The 25272-nt window shown below is 36.4% G+C and overlaps 4 protein-coding genes and 1 long non-coding RNA gene across 9 annotated transcripts; 2 read left to right on the top strand and 3 right to left on the bottom strand.

The window, feature by feature from the left end:
- Positions 1-3591: 3591 nt before the first annotated feature.
- LOC126596030 (squamosa promoter-binding-like protein 2) lies at positions 3592-8210 on the top strand. 4 transcript variants are annotated; one of them, XM_050262468.1, is made up of 6 exons: positions 3592-3799; positions 5522-6272; positions 6407-6546; positions 6938-7201; positions 7391-7779; positions 7946-8210. In XM_050262468.1, the coding sequence occupies exons 2-5, from the start codon at positions 5578-5580 to the stop codon at positions 7726-7728; spliced, it is 1437 nt and encodes a 478-aa protein (XP_050118425.1). In that variant the 5' UTR covers positions 3592-3799; positions 5522-5577; the 3' UTR covers positions 7729-7779; positions 7946-8210. The 4 variants fall into 4 exon arrangements, with proteins under 4 accessions (XP_050118425.1, XP_050118422.1, XP_050118424.1 ...); XM_050262465.1 differs by having other exon boundaries at positions 3593-3799; positions 7964-8210; XM_050262467.1 differs by lacking the exon at positions 3592-3799 and adding an exon at positions 4943-5082 and having other exon boundaries at positions 7964-8210.
- A 1732-nt stretch (positions 8211-9942) lies between these two features.
- LOC126595211 (heat shock 22 kDa protein, mitochondrial-like) lies at positions 9943-12941 on the bottom strand. Its single transcript, XM_050261587.1, has 2 exons — positions 12868-12941; positions 9943-10627 (listed from the first exon to the last, which is right to left on the bottom strand). Exons 1-2 carry the CDS (start codon positions 12939-12941, stop codon positions 10147-10149), a joined length of 555 nt encoding a protein of 184 aa, XP_050117544.1. The 3' UTR covers positions 9943-10146.
- LOC126596031 (ranBP2-type zinc finger protein At1g67325-like) lies at positions 12741-15974 on the bottom strand. Of its 2 annotated transcripts, none has more exons than XM_050262470.1 (10): positions 15792-15974; positions 15616-15661; positions 15239-15354; positions 14638-14911; positions 14324-14397; positions 13994-14045; positions 13782-13891; positions 13604-13628; positions 13347-13498; positions 12741-13099 (listed from the first exon to the last, which is right to left on the bottom strand). In XM_050262470.1, the coding sequence occupies exons 1-10, from the start codon at positions 15798-15800 to the stop codon at positions 13097-13099; spliced, it is 861 nt and encodes a 286-aa protein (XP_050118427.1). In that variant the 5' UTR covers positions 15801-15974; the 3' UTR covers positions 12741-13096. The 2 variants fall into 2 exon arrangements, with proteins under 2 accessions (XP_050118427.1, XP_050118426.1); XM_050262469.1 differs by having other exon boundaries at positions 13604-13631; positions 15792-15970.
- Positions 15975-17067: 1093 nt separating this feature from the next.
- LOC126596032 (non-specific lipid transfer protein GPI-anchored 1-like) lies at positions 17068-19249 on the bottom strand. Its single transcript, XM_050262471.1, has 2 exons — positions 18777-19249; positions 17068-17477 (listed from the first exon to the last, which is right to left on the bottom strand). The coding sequence occupies exons 1-2, from the start codon at positions 19120-19122 to the stop codon at positions 17272-17274; spliced, it is 552 nt and encodes a 183-aa protein (XP_050118428.1). The 5' UTR covers positions 19123-19249; the 3' UTR covers positions 17068-17271.
- Positions 19250-20302: 1053 nt separating this feature from the next.
- On the top strand, positions 20303-21474 carry LOC126596033 (uncharacterized). Its single transcript, XR_007613809.1, has 2 exons — positions 20303-20371; positions 21057-21474. It is a non-coding gene; the product is annotated as an uncharacterized LOC126596033 (long non-coding RNA).
- Positions 21475-25272: the final 3798 nt, after the last annotated feature.

Below are 25272 nucleotides of genomic sequence, written 5' to 3'. Positions count from 1 at the left end.
CCCACCTGGTGTGAATCCCGTAGGTTACAAATGGGTATTCACAAGGAAACGTAAAGAGAAAAACGAGATTGCAAGATATAAAGCACAACTCGTTGCACAAGATTTTTCACAAAGACCTAGAATTGATTATGAAAAGACATACTCTCCTGTAATGGACGCAATTACGTTCCGTTACTTAATAATTTTGGTGATTTCATAAAAACTTGACATGCAACTTATGGATGTCATCACTGCGTATCTATATGGAGAATTAGATACTGACATATGTATGAAAGTCCCAGAATGACTTAAGTTGCCTGAAGTAACTAACAAACCACGAGGTATGTTCTCAATCAAATTAAGGCGATCACTATATGGGCTAAAACAATCTGGATGAATGTAGTATAATCGTCTCAGTGAGTATTTGATCAAAGAAGGATATATCAACAATGTCATCTGCCCTTGTGTGTTCATTAAGAAATCAAATACTGGATTTGCTATAGTGGCAGTATATGTTGATGATATGAACCTAGGGAACCCTTGAAGAGCTCAATAAAACTGCTGAATATCTGAAAAGCGAATTTGAAATGAAAGACCTTGGGAAAACAAAATATTGTCTTGGCCTGCAGATCGAGCATTGTGCTAATGGAATTTTGGTCCATCAATTAGCTTACATTGAAAAAATACTGAAGCGATTTGGCATGGACAAGACTTATCCACTTAGCACGCCAATGGTCGTTCGTTATTTGGACATTAAGAAAGATCAATTCCGTCCAAAAGAAGACGATGAACTGATCATTGGTCCAGAAGTACCATATTTGAGCGCAATAGGTGTTTTATTGTATTTAGCACAATATACTAGACCAGATATAGCTTTTTCGGTTAACTTGTTAGCCAGGTATAACTCTGCTCCAACAATTCGTCATTGGAAGGGAGTCAAAGATGTTCTACGATACCTTCGTGGGACAACAGATATGGGTCTCTTCTACTCAGACAAGCCCACAAATGACCAGATTCTTGTTGGATACGCAGATGCTGGTTTTCTCTCTGATCCGCATAAAGCCTGCTCACAAAATGGATAAGTGTTCACTAATGGGGATACTGCAATTTCATGGCGATCAACGAAACAAATGTTAGTTGCTACATCTTCCAATCACTCGGAAATAATTGATTTACATGAAGCAAGTCGTGAATGTTCTTGGTTAATATCAATGATCCATCACATCCGGAATTCATGTGGTCTACCTTCAAAGATAGACACTTTAACTGTCATCCATAAAGATAATGTAGCATGTGTCGCCCAGATGAAGGAATGATTCATCAAGGGTGATAAGACTAAATACATATCTCCAAGATTTTTCAATGCACTTGAGCCTTAGAAGGTTAAAGTTATTGAAGTCACACAAATCCGTTCCAATGAAAATTTAGCAGACTTGTTCACCAAATCTCTACCAAAGTGCACATTTCAGAAGTTAGTGCAGGGAATCAGATTACGTCGGCTTACAAATTTGAAGAATGCGGAATCAGGGGGAGCATCCATGATACATGTATGTTGTACTATTTTTCCTTCGATTATGATTTGTCCCACTGGGTTTTTCCTATCAAGGTTTTAACGAGGCAACATAAGTATGCTTAACACCATATCAACTACTCTTTTTCCTTCACTATGGTTTTTTTTCCCCACTGGGTTTTTCCAAGCAAGGTTTTAACGAGGCAACTGATGTTGATATGTGGGCATCCAAGGGGAAGTGTTGTAAATAGTGGGTATGAATGCCCACATGCATACAGTAAACTTTTCACAAGCTTAATAGTATAATTTGTTTGCTTTCAAAGTATTTGCTCTATAAAGAGAGCGTTACGAGTGTTCAAAGAGATAGAGTGAGAAAGAAAGAAAAGTTATAATATTTTCAGTATCCTCCTATTTCTCTCTTATCTGCAATCATTTTGTGTTAGTGTAATATATTGCAACAACCTCACTCACGTCCATAGCAAAGGCTATCTCTCTAACTTTTGCCTATTTATAACATTTAAATATTAATTGTGATTATCCCAAATCTTAACCTAGGTAGAGATTTTACGGTGTATTTAGAAAAAAAAAATTCCTCCATTTATATAATAATATATAGCGTACTGTTTCGTGTTCTAAACTCATTAGAAAATCTCTCAACATGGGGACCCTCACAATATTTTTTTTTTTTAAATTTTCGCAGTCGTTTTGTAAATTAGTCCAAGTTGTTAGTACAAGACACAATCCTTAGTTTACTTTACTTAATCTAACCAAAATTCCCAAATCAAGAGTACTCCACATGACATTGTTAACGTCTTTTGTGGTAGATTATTATATGACCACACTCCAACCATGAAAACATGTACGGGAATTTGGGAATGGGATGGTAAGTTTTAGTTTCTCTACTATTTTAATAGTAATAATAATAATCACTTAATACTACGGTCTAATGATATTTCTCTTCCCTTGTAAGTGAGAGGTCTTAGGTTCAATTCTCATCGAAGGTAAATTTAAACCACATTATTATGAGCTCATTGTAAGACTAAACTCATTCCCTTCTCCTTATTATAGATAATATCGTTTGTTAAAAAAAAATATAATCCCAATAATAAAAGTTTAGATTGACAATAACAGACTAACAGTCAACTTCACCAAAGAATTGGGAAAAACTCGTATTAATTAATAATAAAAAGAAAAGATAGCCGATAGACAACTTTGAAAGTGAAGTTGTTTAAATAGTTCCATGACACTCTAACAACAAAAGGAAATGAAACGATAAAAGTACAAAAATACCCAAAATAATTAAAATCTCAATGATCAAAGTGATGAGTTATGTAAATCTCATTGACCATTTTGGCTATTTAGCCAAAGGAAAATTAATGAAAATAGCTTGAAAACTTTGAGTTTTAACAATAAGGACAAATAAAAGGTAAAGTGAATAGTACAAGGATTGACTTTTTAATGTAAAATTGTGGTTTTTTGTTAAAGTGAACAGTATCGGAAGCTTTTCGTTAAATTTCTCATAATTAAAAGTAGTTTTTGACCCACTAATCGTATTTAAACAACTGAAATCCATTGTACATCATGTGTAAATAAGCAACATGTTTGATTCGTCTCGTCATTCTTTCAAAGAGGCTTGGAAAACACCAAGCAACAATATTCACGGTACAAATACTATTCACATTGGAGTTCACCAATCTAAGTTGCTCTTTTAGTCATGCGTTAATACTTTTAACTAACAGAATGTTAATTTAACTACAACAAATCATAATGAATCACAATTTAGTATTGAACTCAGTAGAACACAAAATGTACATCATTCTCATATTTGTGTGAATCAAATTTAAGACGCCCACAAACCTAAATAAGATGATTAAAAACGATAACTCTACATCTGAGGTTTGTTTTCGAACATTTCTTCTCCGATATATATAAGAAATGAAAAAAAAGTCGGTGACCATTCGGTTGGACCGGTGAACCGGACGAACCGGACAGTCTTTCTCCAACTATTTTTCTTTTCTTTGTTGGACGCTTTTCCCTGTTGGGTTTACTGAGAGAAAGTAAGAAGAAAAAGGGAATAAAAGACAAGGCTGCCAAAGCAAAGACCAAAAGCAAAGCAAAAGTAGCAAAAGTTTGATGTCTCTCGCTCCTCTCTCTTTCTCTCTCCTCTCTCCTCTCTCCTCTCTCGCACTGGTCAATTCTTACGACCAAAGATTGAAACTTTAGGAAAGGGAATGGGGGGTCACTGCCAGAAAATGCTTTTCTCTCTTTAATACCTCAAAAGCTCCTCTGCAACCTTCCCCAAATCACCATGTAAGTTTTACTAATTACAACCTCAGCTCGCAATCATTTTCCAATTTTCCACTTTTCTCCTTTTCCCGCTGTACTTGTAGCATTTCATGGTATAAAAGTTGGGTTTTTATTTTTTTATTTTTTTATTTTTTTTTCATCTTTCTGCTGAATGGAATCAATATGTATGCTGTATGTTTTATTTTGGAAGTTTTGGGAAACGATGAGTCGCTGCGGCTGTGATTGTGCCGATATTAGATTGGTATCTGTTTTGGGGGAAACAAGAGAGTAATTATGGCGATCGAAGCTGCTGGAATTTCTAATTTTGGAAAATTAGTTTTAGATTTTTATTTATTTCTTTCTTTCTTCCTGTAATGTATTTAAATTAGTGGGAACTGAAATTTTATTTTATATTTTTACCATATATTGTACTGGAAAATTATTGACCTTCGTTGGTATATGCATAAAAAGGCTAAAAGCAATTTCTTTGGGGTTCTGGTTCCAGATTTTGTATAAATAAAATAAAAAAATTATTGGGTATTTAGTAAGGCAAAATTTAGGAAAAGCAAAAAGAAGTAATCTTTCTTTTTGGGATTAAAAACCCGTTTGATTAAGATATTAAGTTGCTCAATTTGATGCGTGATTACGCTTGTTGACTGGTGACAATTTCTTGGTGACTAAAAAGGAAGAGGCTTTGAGATTTTACTTTTTATATTTTTTATACAATTGATATTAGGGGAGGAGGATTCAAATTCCGAGATCTCATGTGCAATGGAGAATGCTCTTAAGCAACTGAGCTACGAGACCATTACAAGAGGCTTTGAGGGGTTTTTTTTTTTTTTTTGGAGAAATGTATGAATTGCAGAGCAATGGAGGTGAAGTGTAAATGTTGGTTGATGCTTGATAGGGTGTAGTGGGTGGGGGTTATTGAATGGCCGACTTTATGAGATTTCGACTGTATTGAATAAATGAATTATTGGAGCTAAAAGGTCTGGAAAGTACAGGGTATGTATGTAAAGGTCACGGTAACAAGTTAAAAGAAGAAAAAAAAAATTATTAGAAACAATTGAAGAGAGAGAGAGAGATGCAGAGGTAATGTTCATGTATAAAGTTGGTAAATTTCATCTTGGGTCAGAGAGTAAAAATCCAGGTTGGCCTAAATTTCACCTCAAAATATTTGCAGGGGAATGGGGATCAGTTGACAAACTTACTGGGGGTTCAGGTTTGGTTGTAAGTTTGTGAATTGGTGGGGACTGTTAAAACTACTTGACTGAGAAGAAATGACTCGGATATGCGGAATACATTAGGTAGGGTTTTGAATTTATGTAATCGGAGTCGTGTTTTCGGTCAAATAGAGTAGATGGGGACTATTGCATCTGTGTGTCTTAAAAATCTGACATCAATTTATTAGCTTTAGAGGTAGGACGGTGATTTAGAAATACTAGTTATAGCTGTGAAAAAGATTTACAGGGATTGGAACACGGTTTCTCTGCTGTGAGATGCTTCTTTTGCTTGTGTATTTAATTGTTTGGTCTGCATTGTTTGAGCTTTTTGTATTTGTGCAGATCTAAGCTCAAGCAATTCGACAATGTTCTTTGATCTGCAAAAAGGATTTACTGTGTTTGCTTTCTTGTTTGTGGACAGTGCTTACGATTAGTTAATTGACATTGCATCGTATTGATCCTCCCATTTACTTTGCAACATATGTGCTTTCATATAATCTTATGTGGTATTATATGTTTGCAGCATCTGGTGGCTGGTTGCTTTTGCGTTATCTGAAATCACGATTTTGAAGTAGTTTTATGAATTCGGTGCTGATGATGGAGTGGAATGAAAAACCTCCTTCACCATGGGATTTGGAGAACCTTTTCATGTATGGTGCAAAAGTTACTGAAAATCCTAAAAGGGTACAACCAGCAGACTGGGGCATTGAAAGGGAACGAGGAATGAACTCTGAATCTTTCTATTCGACTGGGGGTGATGGGGGTAGTGGTGTTTCCGGCTCTGATTTTGGAGATGGTTCATCAAAGTGTTCGAAATCAGCTTCTGTCAATTCTTCAGTCGGGGAAAGTAAGAAATCCAATTTCAACTTTGAGTCTTTTGAAGGTTTCCCAAATGATTTCATTGATAAAAAGGATTCAGCTGAAGCTGAGGCCCTTGGATCTTCTCCAACTCATGAGGTTTCTGCTGGCTCTGGCGAGCCCTTGCTCAGTCTAAAGCTTGGTAAGCGGATGTACTTCGAAGACGTTTGTGCAGGAAATAATCATGAGACCTCTTCTCCTTCCGTTATTTCCACATCAATATCGACAAGGACAAAGAGGTTTAAGTCCCCTGCTCAGAGTGCGTTTGTATCACACTGCCAAGTTGAAGGCTGCAATCTTGATCTTTCATCAGTCAAAGATTACCATCGCAAACATAGGATTTGTGCAAATCATTCCAAATCTCCGAAGGTTGTTGTAGATGGTGTGGAACGCCGGTTTTGCCAGCAGTGTAGCAGGTAAAGCTTGTTAGAGATGACTTGTTTTCTGAATTATGATGATGTTTTGTTTCTTTTAAAGGTTTAATCAGAATGAGCTTGAGTTCTTTTCTAACTTCGATCTTCGTATGCATAAATCCTTTGTACTCTTAAAGGTTCCATGGCCTTTCTGAATTTGATGAAAACAAGCGAAGCTGTCGCAAGCGACTTTCTGATCACAATGCAAGGCGCCGCAAGCCACAGACACAAGTAGTGAGACACCCAGCGAGGCTGTCTTCATCACTGTTCATTACAGGTTTTGAACTCATGCTCAAATTCTTGCCACTTACCAACATACATCAAACCGTGATATAGACCAAGGATGTTTTTTTATTAAATCTTAGTTTAAACAGTACGATTCTGTTTCTGTTTTAGAGTTGTCAGGGATGCAAACAAGCCAACCAGTGTTAATTCACTCATCTAATAGTTCATCTCATGTGTTTTTCGAGATTTACTTGTGATGATCCACTGCATTCCAGTGCAAAAGCCAATGTGCTAGTTGTTATCTATCCCTGAAAAATAAGCCAACTGCAATATTGGTCATCTGGCATGCTTTTAGATTAATGCTAATGTTAAGTACTTAATCTTATTTGTACTGTCCCGTGACTTATCCATTAACGTTGAGCTGATTTTTCACTCCAATGCAGATGACAGGCAACAGATGAGCCTTGCTTTTGACCGAGGTCCATATGTTTACACAAAGCATGCTTCGCATTTAGCATGGGATGGCTCGTGCAACCTCAAGTTCACACAAACGAAAGATTATTTTCCAAATCCTGCAAAAGCAGGAGGCACTGCCAGGCAGCTAAATTTTGCCAGAAATGAAACTCCAGGCTTGATAACTAGGCTTTATCAGGATTCCAGTAGGCTGTCACCATCCAAGAGCACTGCGGCTGAGGTTCTCAGCGGAGGTCTGTTTTACTTCACACTACTGCCTTATGATTCATAATCAATCATTTTTTGTTATTCACTGTTTGAAATATTCTTGAACCTCGCAGACAAATGTTTTTGTTTGGATTTAAATAGTATCACATCTCGTAGTTCATCGATATTCATATATGTTAAAAGGTGGTGTAAGTTTTATTTTGTTATGTTTGCAGGTGCTGAAGAATCTATGATTTCCTTCAACCTGGATGCAACACAGGATATTCATCGTGCTCTCTCTCTTCTGTCAACGAGTCCTTGGGTTTCAGGCGGGTCGAAACCAGTTCCACTTGATACCAGCCAAAGCTATCATTACAACTCGCCTCAACAGGGGATGCATGCAATGACTCAAGGTGTGCCGGTCTCTTCAGGGGACTGGCAAAGTCAGCATCCATCCCTCGATACCCAAGCACACGTCTCCCACTCACACAGTAACGTCAGCAACCACTTTCAGGATCTTCATCAGTTCAAAGCGCTGTATGAGTTTGGCTATCACCCAAACCAATTCAGTTAACTCCACCTAAGATAACTGTTCTTTCACCCGAATAACTTGTCGTTTGTGAAGGTTAGTTCCTTCAATGGTGTTTGTTTTGCATTGCCTATCTGATCTGACTGCTATATTTGATTTTTCTTCGCCTCTTGATTACTACACTAATGAAGTTTTATGTTGAAAATTGTGAGTTCTGAGTTGTGTTTTGAGTACCTTTTGATAATCAGGCTACTTGTAACAGTCTGTCATTGTCTTCCAGAAACTCGGCACTGCTTTGGTTTACTACGGACGAGAATCCGGGGATCGGGAATAGTTGCGAATTCAAGGGCTGTGTGCGTTATTTTGCTGCTAGCTACTCTATCGTCTTTGTTATTGCATCAAGAATTTGACAATTTTTTGCAAATTTGGTTCCTTGTTGGGATATTGCTTTACATTTGTGGAATTTTCTTTTATACTGGTTGTTGTTGTGACTTGTACGTTAAATTGAAGGAACCCACGATGATAAACTTGCTTGACCGGACCTTTTTTTTTTTTTTTTTTTCCGGTGGTCACGGAACTTAGCGATAGATCCCTTGCTGAGAAAGCCATACTGTATATTTCATGAGCAGCCATTACCATTCTTTATCTTTAGAGTAGGAGGAAACAATTCAAGTTAAGATGTATATACATCGAAAACACCGTCTATTGTTCCCTCCTAATAACAAAAGAAAAAACAAAACAGACTTCCACCGGCCGAGTTCTCGGCGCCCAACCGCAATCACAATGTCCTTGCCATGCCCGATGCCTCCGTGCGCCAGGCTGCCGGTACCTTTCATAAGGCCAGGCCACCAACGTTCGCCTTCGAAACGCCGCCTTCAACTGGTTGTGGGAACTGGAAAACCTGAAAATGGGAACGATGGGGGGGCCAAGGGTTGTGCATGTTTACGTAAAATGTTATTTTGACCACACTCATAGCCCTAAATGAAAGTTCTTTTACCTCCACAGATTGACTACAAACAGTGGCGGAGCCAGAATTCTGAATGAGGAGGGGCCTTTCACAAATATGTGTGTGTGTGTATATATATATATATATATACATGAGTGTGTGTAAAAAGTTGAATTCATAACATGTTGACATATGCAATTTGTGTAATCCTCACAAAACTGAAAAAATTCTTTTAAATTCAATACTAAGAAGAAAAAATGTAAAACCCCAAACAACCAAGTAAGAGGTAGGTTGTGGAAGGCTAAAGAAAATACAAAGAAGTAGAAAAAGGACAAGGGGGAGAGGTCTGCAAATAAAGAAGGTGGGTTGCTTTAGAAATTATAGGGTGTATATTACTGTTAGGTTAGAGAATCGAACCAGAAGTGGTGTTGCTTTTTCCATTTAAAATTGCACATCTCTTTTAAAACTCCCCTACCAAACTTATCGTTTCATTAGACAGTCGAAAAAATTTAAAATCAAAACTTAACGATGTCGTTTGCTTCATTTTCTTCTATAAGGTTCACACCTCATATGAAGTCAGGATGGGCCAGGGACTACCCTAGTCCCTTGGTGGCTCCGCCCCTGACTACAAATCAAGAAGAAACCCACCAAACTTGTAGGTGTAAAACAACTTTGATTTAAAATGGGACCACACTCATATTCGCCCTTAAATTCCATTCAAAATAAAGTAAAAATAACTTTTAAGGGCCAATATAAGTAGGTGTGTGTTAGGACTCTGGACCATATTGTAACTAGGCTATTATCTTTATGGTATTATTGTCTTTTCAGTTGTTAATGTTGGCATCATCCAACGGGGTAGAGAGTGGAGATGCGTTCCAATCGTGTATAAGAACCAACTTTCACCGTTTGAAATAGTATGAAATGAAAAATCAAATGTTTTAGTCCTTGTCTTTTCCCTTTTTCTTCCTTCTATCCGTCTTCTTCCTCGGGTCCCTACCAAACCAACCGAAAAAATAAAACCCAGTAAATACCAAACCGTTTGATAACCAAAACTGAAACTCAACCAAAATTTTTGGTATGGTATTCGGTTTTCCTGAATGGAAAAACTTGGTGATTTTTTTAAAAAAATAGTGGAAAAATTAGGAATTTAAAATTGGATTTGGATTTTCAATTTGGAAATTTTGAAATTGATTTAAGGCTTACGATTTGGGAATTTTAAAGTTGAATTAGAGTTCCGAGTTTACGATTTTAAAATCGAGTTAGGGTTTGATATAATTTTACTAATTCTAAATTTTTAATCCTATGAGTTCTAATTATTTTTAAGGGTAAATCTCAATTTACTACCCTCAAGTTTTGTAGTTTTCAACATTTGGTACATGAAGTTTTTTTGCATCCCAGAGTCATACCTAAAATGTTAGTTTTGGGACAGTCTCATACATCCGTTAGTCTGACTGTTAAGTCTTCCGTTAACTAATGACGTGTCGCCCATGTGGACAATGATTGGCGCCACGTGGAAATTAAAAATTCAAAAATTCAAAAAACAAAAAAAAACCCCACTCGCTTCTACATCTCCCAACCCCCTCCCTCCCTTCTTTCCTCTGCAACTCGTACCCTCCCTTCTCTCCACTGCAACCAGTACCCTCCCTTCTCTCATCTGCAACCCCATTCTTCATCTTAGCCCTAATCTCATCGATTTTGTATAGATCCGGAGGCAAATCCAGTATGCTGGTGAACCTCCTCACTCCTCCGTCTTCGTCATCCGAGTCCTTCCCCTCCCCTCTCACTACCAGGGTGTTCTGCTCCACCGAAATCTTCACGTCTTGCTTGTCCAATCTTGGCATGTCCATTTGCAGAAACAGAGCCTCCTTATTCTCCTTCACATCCATCCCCTTCTCGATCCTCCTCTTGGACCTGCGAGGAATAGGTTGTCCATGAACTGGTCCACCATGTTCAACACCTGGCTCAAGCTCCTCGTCAGAGAAAATGGATTGAACACATCTGCAACTCACAAAACAAACAGAACCCTATTAAGATTTCTGATAAAATGGGAAACCCAATTGGGAAATTTAACCTAAAACCAAACCCAGTCGAGAATTTCTCAGATCTTTACACTGATGCCGGTCTCAAAGCCCTCAACAAGTTCCTCTCCAGCAAATCTTACATCTCTAGGTAACAATTTCTTCTTCTTCTTCGTCTTTATTTTTCTGTATATTTCAATGGATTTTACTTTATTTATGGTTTTTAATTCATTGCTCATCCCAATCTCAGAGCCAAGCTGACTTTGGATGACATCAAGGTGTATGCCGCCGTGTTCAAGAAGCCGCCGGTTCCTTTGCCAATGTGAGCAAGTGGTATGACACCCTTCGTCCCAACTCGCTTCCACCTTACCCGACAAGGTTGCTAGAGTGAGAGTTAGTAGCAGCAAGGCTGAGGCTGCTACTCCTACTCTTGTTGCTGCTGCTGGATGCGATGATGTTGACGATTTGGACCTTTTTGGTGACGAAACTAAGGTGGGTCAGGTATAGAGTGTTGGGTGGGTGCAGATGAAAGAAGGGAGGGAGCGGTGGTGAGGAGAGGAGGGTGTGGGTTGCAAAGGAGATGAGGGAGGGTGGTGCAGGTTGTAAAGGAGAGAAGGGAGGGAGGATGGGTGGGGGTTGCAGAAGAAAGAAGGGAGGGGGTTGGGTGATGTAGAAGACGGGTGGGGTTTTTCTTTCTTTTTTTTTGAATTTTTAATTTCCACGTGACGCCCAGTCCTTGTCCATATGGGCGCCACATCATCAATTAACAGAAGACTTAACAAACAGACTAACGGATATATGAGATTGTTCCAAAATTAACACTTTAGTATGACTCTAGGACAAAAAATACTTCATGGACCGAATGTTATAACCACGAAACTTAAGGGTAGTAAACTAAGATTTACCCTATTTTTAAAAGAAAAACTAATGAAAATGACTTGAAAACTTTGAGTTTTAATGATAAGGACAAAATAAAAGGTAAAGTGAATAGTACCATGATTGACTTTTTAGTGTAAAAATATAATTTTTCGTTAAAGTGAATAGTACCGGATGCTTTTCATTAAAGTTCCCATTTTTAAAAGGAGAACTGTTTCTGGAGCAGTTTGAGGCGAACCGTACCCAGATTTCTTTAGTTCTCCGCCTAACCATCATGCAATTCTGGGCAAATCTCCTTGGAAACCTCTTGCAGTTCCTCAGTTGAATCCTCCTACAATTTCGCCATGTAATCCTCCATCGAATCCATATAACAAATGTCACTTCGGTTTACCAAACCAACCGAATAACCAAATATATTTTGGTTTTTACCGATTTTCAGTCAACCAAAAATTTCTGTTCAGTTTCCGTTTTATTTCTTACTCCCGAATAAAACAGTTCAATTACCGAACCAAAACCAACCCTAAACGTAAGGCCCATTTGTTGAATATTTTGAAAACAAAACTAATGTTACATTAAGAATGTTGAATAACTAAGGGAAACAGGTAGTAATTTATTCATATGATCAATCACAAAGACGAAACAACTTTTTGACAACTTCAATTTCGCATTTATTAAACTCAATACCTTTGCTACCACAAATCTCAAACTTTCAATCAGAGACCCAATTGCCCAGAAAATGGCCTGGTATACTAAGTGTTATAATACAATTGGTTCGAAAAAAAAATTTCTTCAAATTTTCAACCAACTGCATTATTACATAGGGCGTACCAGCTCACGTTCTGGGCTGGGTACAATGAAAAATCTCTCCGTATGAATTAACAATTTATTTGCTGCATACGAGAGTGTATTTGGTTGCTCTAGACAAAACAAACACGGGGAAAGGCGTATACATGACACTGAAAGGCCTGTCAAACAATAAACATAAATTTTCAGGCCACAGGATTAATGACGGCCATAAGACGTGGAACCACCATACCAGAGCCAAAGTCCTGACAGATTTCAACGGCTACAACGCGGAAACAAGGGACATCGGCAACTCGAAATTGAACTACAAGCAACTGACTAAAAAAGAAACCTTTACGTCCCCAACTCTAACAGTCAGACAATCAAACTTGGAAGACCATAGATACTTAAAAGACAGACAATTTGAGATCAAATGAAAACCAGAAACTTTCGTAACCTTTATAGCCAACTGGTACCATACCATATGCGGTAACATACTGACTAGAAAAGATGAATTGATTCCAAAAGTATAGGGTCTAGCTAATAGAAACCAGAACCAACCTGTTAAACCCAGGCCAGATGGCACTGGCGGACACAAGATGCGTTGTACGATCCACAAAGACCATAAATACCATAGCAGTTAATACAACTTGACACAGATCATTATAAAGTAGAGTAACTCGATAACCGCTGCAACACGACGACGACAGGACTGACTTTCAGACACCCATATTGAGCATCGCTGGATGACAACTCTGGACCTTCTCAACCCTCAAATATGTCCTAGTACTCACTGGAACAGTAGACAAATATAAATTAACTGATGCACTTGAAAATACACAAGGAAAATTAAAAACAGCTAGAATCAAAATCCATCTACAGTTTAAAAACAAAAATCAAGCGGAAAAGGAAAGCTTTTGATCCATTAAAAGTTCACAACAGAAGAAGTATATTACGTTTGTAATGTGTAGACACATCACCAAAAACAAGGATTCCAAGCAACCAATAGAAAACCAGAAAAAATGTCTAATGCAACAAACCTGATCATTTTCATTTGGAGCAGGTGAAGGGGACTTCTTTGACTCGGCTGGTTTGTCTGCTCCACAGTTCTGTCTGTTACACTTGGTTCTAAATGGATAGTTTATATTATTACATTTCTCACACTTCCAGCTACCTTCCGGCATCTTTTGTTCTGAAAACAATTGACATTAAAAAAGGGTACAACAAAGTTAATAGCCAAGAACAGTAAAAGGAAAAAGGAATTAATTTGGTGAGAAAAAGGCCTGGGATGACTTACTAGAACTTTTGTCCATCTTTGCAGGCTGCTATTGAAGAGAATATTGCATGTCAAAAAAATTGATCCTCGAGAGAAACTTAAATGTAAAATATTCAGAGAAAGGAGATGCACAAAAACATACTTATGTGTGTGTGTGTGTGTGTGTGAGAGAGAGAGAGAGAGAGAGGGAGAGAGAGACCTGAGATCCAGGCTTTGGTGTATTGCACTTCCTCATGTTACAAACAGTTCTAAATGAGAAGTTGACGTTTCCACATTTTGGGCATGCCCAGTCATTGTCACGTGTAGCATCTAAATGTGCAATAAAGTTGAAAACTTGATGATCATTTAGACATAATCGTTTACTGATGTCCAACAATGACTAGAGATTTGAAAGGAGACTACATAACTGACCTGTGCCCTTCTTTTGAGCTTTATCATCTGGAAAGAATCCTGGCCTTGGTCCCTGCACAAGAAAATAATACATAAAGTTTTACGACATCCAAGAGCAAGGTATTCTGTTGCTAGTTCAACAAAAGAAAAGAAATGCTTCCTGTGAACTTCGGAAACAAATATATAGAAAATTTGAGAGCCCAAAGAGCATCAAATGTAATTAAATGACTGAGCAAAAATTGGCTTAAATTATAAAATAGCAATAGAAAACACATATCAAGCAGATTGTTCTAGGGAACCAAGATGACTAAATGCGAAGAATGCAACAATAACATTAGCTTTTGCACATACCATAGGGCCAGGGCCCATGGGCAGACCCAGGCCAAACCGATCCATCATAGGCGGGGGTATACCATACATTCCACCTGCAAAATTAGAAAATCATAAGAGAGAAACCATAAGACACTAACTCATCAAGCAACAACACTCTGGCATGGCACTTGCATAAGCAAGGTTACAGCAACATGGGATAACCACAAAATTGTAAATGGGAAAAGAAAAAAATTGCTTTAACAGCGTAAAAAAAAAGTAATCAATGTACTAATTAATCCATTATCCAAGCGAGAAAAAACAAGGACATCACAGGATAAATCAAGAAAGCATACCATTTCCAATCATGGAACCACTAGAATATGGTGTTGGTCCAGACAAATGCAGAGGTCTGTAGGGGCTGCCTGTAGAGAGGCGGCTGCCGTAGTTGTAATGATATGCTGATCCCCCTGAAAATGGGACATCATAGGGAGGAATGGATGATCCATTGAAGATAGAAGAACCATAGGGTGGCACACCAAGATACATTGAAGAGGGTGCAGCAGAGCCCAGATAAGGAGGAGCAGATGTGTAACCCTGTGGGGCTGGGAAAGGCTTAGCAGCGGGTTTCTGAAATGTATAAAACTCGAATCTTTATATCTATATCTAACATAATTAACCCAACAAAGATTCCATGTCAAAAGAAATTATCAAAAAACCCAAATATACAAGTTTTAATTATAAAGTGCAAAGTTTCACAACATAAATCCCCTCTGCCACTTGACCCCATCTCTCTTTTCTTTTTTTAAACAAAATACAAAAACCAACAAACAAATAATGCAAAGTGTAGAGAACAAAATGCAAACAGGATTTAGCAAGTGACTTCAAATATGCATTATACGCATCACACTCATCCAAGTTCATAAGTATTCAGTATAATCGCGGTCGGTGTCTTACTGAGTTATGATCTGCAGGCCTCGGCTGAGTGCAATTACGCATATTGCAAGTCGTTCTAAATGAAAAATTATCATTCCCACAGCTAGGGCAGGTCCAATCATCTTCCCTTCGACTACCTACAAACACCATATACACAAATAACGAACTCCGAAACCATAACACCAAACATAAAACAAATGCATTAAACCCTAAAATCCACATTCAAAACATTATGAATCAACATATGCACATTATATACAATTACTGAAATTAGATCTTCCACATAAATAAACTAAAATATACCCAAAAACAAAAATCTTTGTATCTGATAACATACAAAAACAGAATCAAAGGGACCTCAATTAAAGAATTAAAAATTGAAAAAACAAAGGGCATACCATCGGTTCTAGCACGCTTGGCTGCTGAAGAATTTCTGTTGTCAACCTGAACACAAAGAAATCAACTTTACTAGCGGCTAAAAAAATTGGGGAAAACCCTAAATTTGGCTTCGTCGTGGTGATTTGGGGAAAACCAAAATGCAAAATTGAAATTGCAGAAAGTGGGAGGCGATTACCTGAGACATATCGGCGGCGAGATATGAGAGTCCGGGTTCGAATGCCAGAGAGGAAGGCAAGTTGCCCTAGCAGAAACAACGGGGGCGGTGGCTGGCTGGGGACTCGACGATTATATTGTCAGGGGTTTTCCATTCGATATACGATTATGTGGATTTGAGTGGCGGGTGATCGCGGCGCACCGTTTCGTGTTTGCCCTTTCAGAGATTGCAAGTTCGGGTAGGATGGACGGTCCAGATGGGTCGATTAAGGGGATTCCTTAATTCTATATATATATTTTTAAAAGAAGTGTATTTTTGTTCACTTTAATCATGGGACACTTCAATGACACTTGATGAAAACAAGACTGGGGTAGGAATGCTAAGAAGAGCATCTTTTTAAATCACATAGTATAATTGTTGACAGTTGATTTTTTTTCCTTACATATTTAAAATCATGAAGTCTACTTTATATCAAATGATTGGAAGATAGTCGCTCGTTATGATTAAGAATAGCGAGCGAGATTATAATAAGTAAATGAGCGAATGCGTGTAAAGTCGAACTTGATTGTTCTAAGTAAGACGGTCTGCCGACCTTCAAATGGTGTTGGTCCTACAAACTGTGAACGGATTCAACCCGGCAATTGGGCACGTTGGAACCGCTTGAGTTCATCGGATGGAGCACGGTTCGCCAAAATTGACAGATTACGTGCTGCAACTGATGAACATGGTAAGCCAAAATTACTCCATAATATTGAGTTTGAAGGCAGCCCTTATTGACATTTGACTGCAATTAATGGGAATTACTAGTAACTGTAGAGAAACTCAATTTATAGAGGTAAAGATTCAATTTTGGTACTTCTGTCCTGAGTGACAAGTTGAGAACCAGTATAATTTGGTGTCTTTACTTTCTCTTTGGCTCGAGCAGTTGAGCTGCCACAGTGACCATTTACTCCTATAGAATTTGAATTCCAAGGCACAAAGTTACATAAAAGTGCTTTGTTAAGTTGTTTCTGCACGCCATGTTTCTCCCAACCGTTTTCTATGTGCACGTTTGCGTAGCCAAATGAGCAAAAGAATATGTAATTAACATATATTCTCCGATTATATACTCTTTTATGCATCTAAGTTTGAATTCTTCTTCACGCAATTTAGATAAAAAACTTGCCTGACTTGTAATTTTCCCTCTTTCACCTCCATGAAACTTGATTCCTTGTAAATTAACTGACATTTTCACGTACTATTAGAATCAAATATTTGCTGATTCAAATCAATATGAGTTAGCTCCCACCACAACAAATGAATATTAAACTCGAATAATACCATTAAGAAGTTTTCCGAAGTGGGTAACTACAGCATGAAGTTCACAAATAAAGTTGAAACGTAGATACCAAGTCAAAGGAAACAATTACACATCAAATGCGAACAACCCTAAAAAGATCACGCAGAAAAAGCACTTAAATACTTCTCAAGAGAGAACCTTCATCGTCTGATCATATACTAGCTAAACATATAGTGCAGGGAATGCAAAGAAGAAGATGGCCACAGCCATTGCCATCAGACCAGCATGCTGGGGTCCAAGCTTGGAAACCCCGTCCTTTACAGGCGCCGATTGTTGTCCAGCAGCTCCAGTAGTGGGAGTTGCCGTTGATGATGCATTGTTGTTGAAGATAGCAGCCTCTGGTGAACCAGCAGCTATGCCTAGAAGCTCTGGCCATTCACACCACAATATTGCAAAGTCAGTCAATTACCATTAGTGAGGTAGGATTAAGATCTTTGTGTTACACATTAAGTCGGGTTAATTAGGAAACCCTAAACTAATCAAGAGCCAATCAACTTGTTAATCTCATCATGGTTATCTACTGGTGTCAGTATATGTGTGAGCCATATTTCTAGTTGGTAGTTGGAAGTTGGAGTAATGACTTATTAATCTTCGCGGCCCAGATGCGACAGGTGCATTAGGGCATGAGGTATTTTGAGCCTTTATGTGTCAACCTGTCAATTGCCTACCCCATGCAGCACTGAGAGATTTTTCTAGGTGAACACATGCTATCCCAAATGTCAATAAATACAAGTGAATAGATAAATAAAGATAAACATCACTTATATTATAATATTTGGTGTGTCAATAACCTTATTTTCGGGTACATTAAAAAATCTTTCCATCACTAGGATATATATAAATGAAAAATCTTTAAAATCCTGGTTTTAAATTTCCCAATTTTTTCCTCTCACCTCCATGTGCGATCCACAACATTTTTCCCCATGTCACATTTCACATGTGAGAGACTAGGAAGAAAAATTTGATAAAACATAATTTTTTTTCTTCTGTGTATGATTTACCTAGACACACAAAACTAAATTACATCGTTTTTTACAAATGAAACTACTAGTTTGAGTAATCAAGGGAAGAAGAAAATAAAATCAATTCTTAGTTCACTAATCCGCAAATCACAATCTAACTAAGAAAACATTTGAATTTATGAGTTACCCCAACAAAGTAAAAACTAGATTTCACTAGACCAAATCGTCACTGGCTGGGTTTCTTGTTTTCTTTTACAACGGTATTTATCTCAATTTATAAGTGAAATGTTTTAAATTTGACTCACTGAGAAGTTTATACCTAATTAGACTACTTGTATGTATCTCATGTTTAATTCACTCACATGGTGAATTCGACACATAATTATATCTAAGTTGTAAATTTAACTTAGTCCAAATTCAACTCAAAAAATAATATTTTTGTATTAAAGGAAAGAAAAATACAAGCATGTAAACTCAAAATGACATGTTTTGGGACTTAAGGCTAGTTTGGTATTGCTGTGCTTTGAAAAAAAACTGATTCTGCTATGCTATGAGAATAGGCTCATTTTTGCTGCTTCACTTTTAACTTTTTTTTTTTCACTCAAAACTATAAAAATAAGCTGTTTTTAAATGTTTATAAAACATCTTTTTAAGTTCAGTTTTTTTTTATATCCATTTTTTATAAAATCACCTTACAGTACTTACTAGGGCAGTCGGAGGCAGTGGCGTTTTTCAAGCTGCATGCTGTGGGGAGCTGGACCAACTTGGCCACCTGAATCCCCAACTTCTTAATCTCCTCGCTCCCATTGTTGGCCTGTTGAATGACGTAACACAGGCACTCCGGCTGAGTCTCCCTTATCCCCTTCACCGAATCACAGCACTCCTTCGTCGGCGTATCCGCCTTCCCCGTCGCGTAGGTCAAGCACACCGCCACCTTCTGAAACTTGTCGCTGCACTTCTCCGCCGCCGTTGGCGCCGCAGCTCTGACCTCACCAACCGAAGCGCAGGCGACGAAAACGGAGAACAACACCGCCATCATTTTCCTCATCATCTTCTGAACGAGCTATATCAACAATTCTATATATTCTTCTTTGCGTGTGATATTTGATAATGTGGAATAACAAATTGGCTGGTAATAGAAGGGAAATCTTAGAGTTGGTCCTGTCTAACTAGCTTATTTAATGAAGTTGGGTGGGGATGAATGCTTTCAATCTGGACCTTCCACGTCAGTTAAATTTAACATCGATAATCACAACGATTATCCAATGACAAATGTCAGGAGATTATGTTTTTATATTATATTTGCGTACTAGATATGACAAACGATGTGTACACATTATGTCTTAATGAATTTATCTAATTGAATGTTGATTATCAATTACTAATCACATCATACGACAAACAAATGTGCTATAACAATGTGATCCTTCTAGTATTTGCATGCAACTAAGACAATTACAGACACACAGGGATAAGTTTCGCGCACTTTTTTCATACATTTTTATATTTTTTGTCATCAAGTTAAATAAATGACTGAAAACAACAAACATAACTAGACAAGAGAGTATTTAAATTTAAAAATAACTTGTATTGATCATTTTCCTAATTCAATAACGTCTAGCATCCTAAATAAATAATGTTAGTATTTGATAAAAAGGGAATGCTGAACAATTCATATTGCTATTCTATAGCAATTTTTTTGCTTCTTATCCAAAATATGATATGAACCGTTTATTTTTTAAATCACCCTTATTATTATACAATATTATGGTACGTTCGCAAAAGAAAATGAGAATGCAGGAAGAGATGAGATGAGGTTTTCCCGACCGACATGAAGAGGGTTTTTAATTGGAGGCCCATTGGGGTAGTTGGGCCGCATTTAGTAGCTTCCGCCGCTCCTTCTTCATTATACAAAAGTAAAGCGGGAACTGCCACCAACTTTGTTAGCATTTATTGTGAAAAAAGAAGTTAAGAGATTTTTCAGTGTGGTATACAAGACAAAACACAACATATTATTATATAATTAAATTTAGGTAATTTTATTTAAACCCATACAACCTCTTTTTACACCAAATTTAAAATTTTGAATGTTAATTGTCTATTTTACCCTATTACACAATTACTATTAAGTACAAAATGAAATTAATAATAAAACTTAAATTTATCAATAAACCCAAACATTATAATTAAACCCTACTAGCTAAAACCCTAGAAAACTGAAGAAGATGAAGCCGGTGTCTCTTTTCTTCCCCAGTGCTTGCACGTTTTGTAGAAGATAAAAGAAAAGAAGAAGAACCCAGGTACCAAATCCTGCTCACCTTTTTTTTATTGAATTGCATCTTTCTCTCTATTTTTTCATGGCATCACTATTGGCGCAAACTAAAAGTCCAAATACGAAGTCTGCAACCCAAAAAAGTCTTACTTGCATATATTAATTCTTTCATTTTAACATGGTTTTTTTGGTGAGGCGTTGCATAGCTTGGAGACTTGGTAAATTTATCAGATTCTCGCAAGACAAAATCGTCAGTTGTGCAACGGATGTAAGGGCTACCCAACCATTTTGGCAAAAGACTCCACCCCCTTAATAGAATATATCTCCAAAGATGTTAGAGAAGTGAGGTATTGAATTTGTTGAGGCCGGCAAGGAACCAGGAAGGCCTTCAGGCTGTCTCTCAATCTTTTAAAAATCAAATGGGTGTAAAAATAAATCAACATATTGAATTGGGTTTAAGGGGTATATTAGGTATTAAATTTGGGTTTAAAAAGATATTAATAGTTTAGTTAAAAATTAAATGGGTGCAAAGAGTAAGTTGGGTGTAGAAATATGTTAGATGGGTTTAATTAAAATTTCCCATTAAATTTTTATTTATTTTTTATTAAGTATTCTTATAATTGTGTAATAGTATGTGATGTTATACTCTGTTTTTCGAGCACACTGAAAATTCTCCGAGAAAGTGATGATATGAGGTTTTGGTTTAAATGAAGTGAGCTGTGGCCCACACGTGTCGACTGCCGACGTCTTCGCCCGCGTGGAAGCTCCTTGACGTACGAAGTCGCTCTGTCCGGAGTCGCTCTGTAATCAACGGCTCAGGTCGTGACCAGGAGGACCATGTGGCCCCAATAGGCCCAAGAGATGTTAGATATTGGTAGGGCCTAACCTAAGCCCATTTCACATGAACGAGACAACCTGTGCCGGTGGCGCAAAGAGGCAGGCAAAGTATCTATACGGCCTTTTGACAGTTGGTCATGGCCATAATTAGGTGTGAAAACGGTTTGATTTGTTCTTTCTTTTTATCGAAATTGAAAATTGATTAATAAAATATAATTGGTTCGGTTCATTTTATACAGAAATTAATATATAAATCGACCTAAACCGAACCAATTTGGTTTGGGCTCACACATATTTGATTTCTTGCGTGTTGGGAGGATAGAAATTAATTTACTCATAGGTTGAGAAATAAATGAACAAAATTGTGTCCATTCAAACCTACCACCCTATACACGGTAGTCCTTGGGTAATTTATTGTTTATATGGTTGTTGTATGTTTTAACAATTGGATCTAAAGTTTCGACGAACTTTGAAAGTTCCTGATTTCAATATAATTTAATTTTGAGAATTATTCATTCCAATCTAATCTTAGATGTCAAATGCGACCTTACTCTATATAATTGGTTGGTATAAACCGTAAAAGAAATTTGCTATTATATTCATGTTAGATTCTCACAAGACAATACCATTTCTTGAACTTTCTTGTTACTTTATGGAGCTATTCTGATTTGTGTGCTATCTTATACTTGTTCAACGTTGTTTGCAACGAGATGTCTATATTCAGTAAATATTATTATAAATAATCGATATTTTGTAGATATTATTTATGTAATGTCGGTATTTCCTACCATTACATCAATATAACGTTGTTAATACAATGATAATATCAGGTACTAATCTTGTCGTTCAAGTTGTTTGTATCGGAGCAGGTCACTTTGACTCGCTAGTAGTGTAACTTTATTTTGATGTTTCATCCGTCTAATCACCACCGAGAAACGTTAGAAGAAAAAAAAGGCCCGCATTGTAAATGGCAATAAGCTCCCGTTAGTGGACACTGGACAATGCAACGCGTTCTTGTGGGCCATTGGGGCCAAATCTAGCTCATGGGTTTATAAAATTCTCCATTCTCCATGGATTTTTATAATATTGAATGGTTTTTTCTTAGAAATACATTTTTTTTTCTTTTGTTTTAATGACAAACGATACAATAATGTGTTAAATTTTTAGTTGGTAAGAAAGGAGGATTAGTGAGAATCGAACCTGCACAGTGTATATCTCGACTAATTAATAAAACACTTATTGTCAACTAAAATTTTATAAAATTACTAGTTTAACCCTCTAATTAAAACAGAACATGAATAAGAAATATAGGGTATAAATGTAATTTCACACAACCAAATTTTGCTATTTTTTTTTTCAAAGCCTCATCAACATGTAATCCTAACATATCTCTAATTAAAAAAAAAAATTCACTCCCACAGTCTCTATCACTCTCTTCCTCTCTCCTTCTATTTAAAAAACAAAAATAAATTTTTTTTCTCACACACTTTGTATATGCCCATATGCTAGTATACATAATTACTTCTTATCACTGCAGTATAATGCCACATGCGAAGTACTTTATTAAACCTATCCAAAAACAATTTCGTTGGTTTGGAATCCTTCTCAAAGAAAACATGTCAAAAAAGGGGATCATTAAGAATATCCAATATCAAATTTAAACGACGTAAAATCATTACTTCATTTTTTGTTTTCGAGTTTCAACAACTTTCCATATTCTATGCCTCAATCATTTTGAACTTTCCAAATTTGATGTTAAATGAGTTTCTTTCGGTACGACATCCTTATCAAACAACAGATAAAATTTTTAGGGTCTGTTTGGTACTTTACTTGAATTTAATTTTTTAAACTCAAAAACAATTTTTAAGTTTTAGACCTTAAAAACTTGTTTGGTATAATTATTTTAAAAAAATGAAATTAAGACTAACTAAAAAAATATAGTCTATTATCTAAAAACATAAATAATAAGTTTTTAAATTAAACTCACTCATTTCTTTTCTCTACCTCCTCCACTTTCACTCCAAATCTATCTCTCTTTTCTTCTTTCTCTCTCCTTTTTTTTAAAACATTTTTCGTCTCTCCTCTAATCTGCTCTCTTCATTCTTTCGGTTCTTTCTCTCACTCCTCTTCCTATCTATCTTGTCCGAACCTCTCTCTTCTTTCTTTTTTCTTCAATCATCTCTTAATTTCTTTCCTCATCTTTTCTCTTTCTTCCTCTCTTGTGACCCCTTCTTTTTAGATTTCTTTGTCTAGTTTAAATCGCAAACCAATCAAGTTTTTTTGTTTTAAAGAAAATTGTTTTCAAGAAATGTTCTTAAGAAATGTTTTAAGAAATAATAAATTTTTTCAAATAGGATACCAAACAAGCCCTTAATTTCTTGAGTTAAAAAAGAAAAGAAAAAAAAAGAGCAATGCCATGAATATCAACCATCTAAAGATTAAGCAATTTACCAAACCACAATTCAACAAAACTAAAAAATTAGTATGCTTCGTTAATTATATGTTGTACATTAAACTTCTAGCCATTAAATTTTCAGTTAACGATTTAATAATCAAAGGGGGAGCATTTTTGCTCACCACCATTTAGTGTGGTGTATATTCACCACCATTTAGTGTGATGTATGTTCACCACCCTATTTATCACCGTTAGATGAGTTTGAATTTCGAGATTCGTGTAGTGAATAAGCACAAATCTCAAAATTAAAACTAATCTAACAGTGATAAATAAGGTGGTGAGCATACACCACACTAAATGGTGGTGAGCAAAAATGCACTCTAATCAAAGGGGTACTTTGATTCATGTCCAAAAATTGGAGTTGTTATAAATTTAGTCCAATTTTCCAATTTTTTCAGTTTTAATTTTCTTAATTTATATATCTTTACTCAAATTTTTAATTTGAATATTTAAATTTGAAAATCTAATAACAAAATGGATATGTCATCTACAAATACCATAGGTTAATAAAATACATTTAACCTGTGATTGAGGCGTATACAAAATAAATAAAAATTAAATTACCTAGTATTCATGAAAATAATTCAAAGAAACATCTTCCATATATTTATAAACTCATATATATGTTGTTATATATAGTACCTACAATATAAAGTAGTCAACACAGTTAGCATGTGATGTGGGAGAAGAAAAATTAAGATACAAATTAGAGCAGGAGACACAATATTTAATTTTTATATTTAATCTTAAAATTAAGTAAAAGATAATCCTATAAATAAAGGGATATTTATCAAAAGATAATAAAAATAAGTTGATGTGGATAATTAGTGAGTGGACCTAATCCAACAAAGTGGACTCAGCCCAATAATGACTCACAAAATTGAACTTATATTAAGTTTTTTTTTTTTTTGGGTTAAACAATAGATTTTGTTAAATTAGATGCTAGATTAGCAATCGAAGGGTTCGAACCTATGCCGTCATGTAAAAGCTCAACAACTTTTCACCAATATGGTAAAAGACCATTTGCGAACTTATATCAAGTTTACTATAATTGAAAATTTGACAATAATTTTTTTTTGATATATCATGGTCGTACTTTATAAATTTTTTCGTACAATAAAATTTGAGAAAGAATTGGCTCCATACTTCATGGCATGTTCATAGAACTTTGTGCTTATAATTCAAACGGTTCATATTATAAATCACTTTATAAAGATCGACTCCACAAGAAATATCAATTAAAACTAAGATCTTTTAGTAATTGTTGAACCTAAAAACTATCAAGCTTACGTGGAGCGCAGACCGAGTAATTAATAAGCTAACTATGTCATTTGGCTATGTGTGGGGAGTGCCCACTCGTCGCCCGAGTTCGATCGGGGAGTAAAATATGTTGATGTGGCATTGGGTGCGCTGCTGACTTCTTGATCTTGCGATCGTAGTCGAGGAAGGAACACGTCTCGGCCTTCGGGTTATAGAGCCTGAAGACAAGGTTGCTAGTTCTGCGAAATTCAATTTCAAATTCAGCTTTCAATGTGCCGAATGTAGTAACCTGGTAATATCTCATTTCGTTGATAAGGCTGATGAGATGACCTCTATCAACAGTGACTCAGAAATCATCGTTGACCGAGACTTGAATA

Source organism: Malus sylvestris, chromosome 13 (assembly GCF_916048215.2).
Source record: "Malus sylvestris chromosome 13, drMalSylv7.2, whole genome shotgun sequence".
Lineage (NCBI taxonomy): Eukaryota > Viridiplantae > Streptophyta > Magnoliopsida > Rosales > Rosaceae > Malus > Malus sylvestris.
Note: the sequence above shows the minus strand (reverse complement) of the source record. Positions and strands in the feature narration are given on the sequence as shown.

Bases quoted from the DNA above. Each gene is read 5' to 3' on its own strand.
- LOC126596031 (XM_050262469.1), bottom strand. The intron at 13,632-13,781 runs GTCTCTCTCTCC...TCTCTTCAATAG, and splicing joins CACCAAAGCCTGGATCTCAG to CAGCCTGCAAAGATGGACAA. The intron at 13,499-13,603 runs GTAAGTCATCCC...AATTGTTTTCAG, and splicing joins AAAGATGGACAAAAGTTCTA to AACAAAAGATGCCGGAAGGT.
- LOC126596032 (XM_050262471.1), bottom strand. From the start codon at position 19,122: ATGATGAGGAAAATGATGGCGGTGTTGTTCTCCGTTTTCGTCGCCTGC. The intron at 17,478-18,776 runs GTAAGTACTGTA...GTGAATGGCCAG, and splicing joins CACTGCCTCCGACTGCCCTA to AGCTTCTAGGCATAGCTGCT.
- LOC126595211 (XM_050261587.1), bottom strand. From the start codon at position 12,941: ATGGTATTTATGGTCTTTGTGGATCGTACAACGCATCTTGTGTCCGCC. The intron at 10,628-12,867 runs GTTGGTTCTGGT...TGTGAGTTGCAG, and splicing joins ATCTGGCCTGGGTTTAACAG to ATGTGTTCAATCCATTTTCT.
- LOC126596030 (XM_050262468.1), top strand. From the start codon at position 5,578: ATGAATTCGGTGCTGATGATGGAGTGGAATGAAAAACCTCCTTCACCA. The intron at 6,273-6,406 runs GTAAAGCTTGTT...GTACTCTTAAAG, and splicing joins TTTTGCCAGCAGTGTAGCAG to GTTCCATGGCCTTTCTGAAT. The intron at 7,202-7,390 runs GTCTGTTTTACT...TTATGTTTGCAG, and splicing joins GGCTGAGGTTCTCAGCGGAG to GTGCTGAAGAATCTATGATT.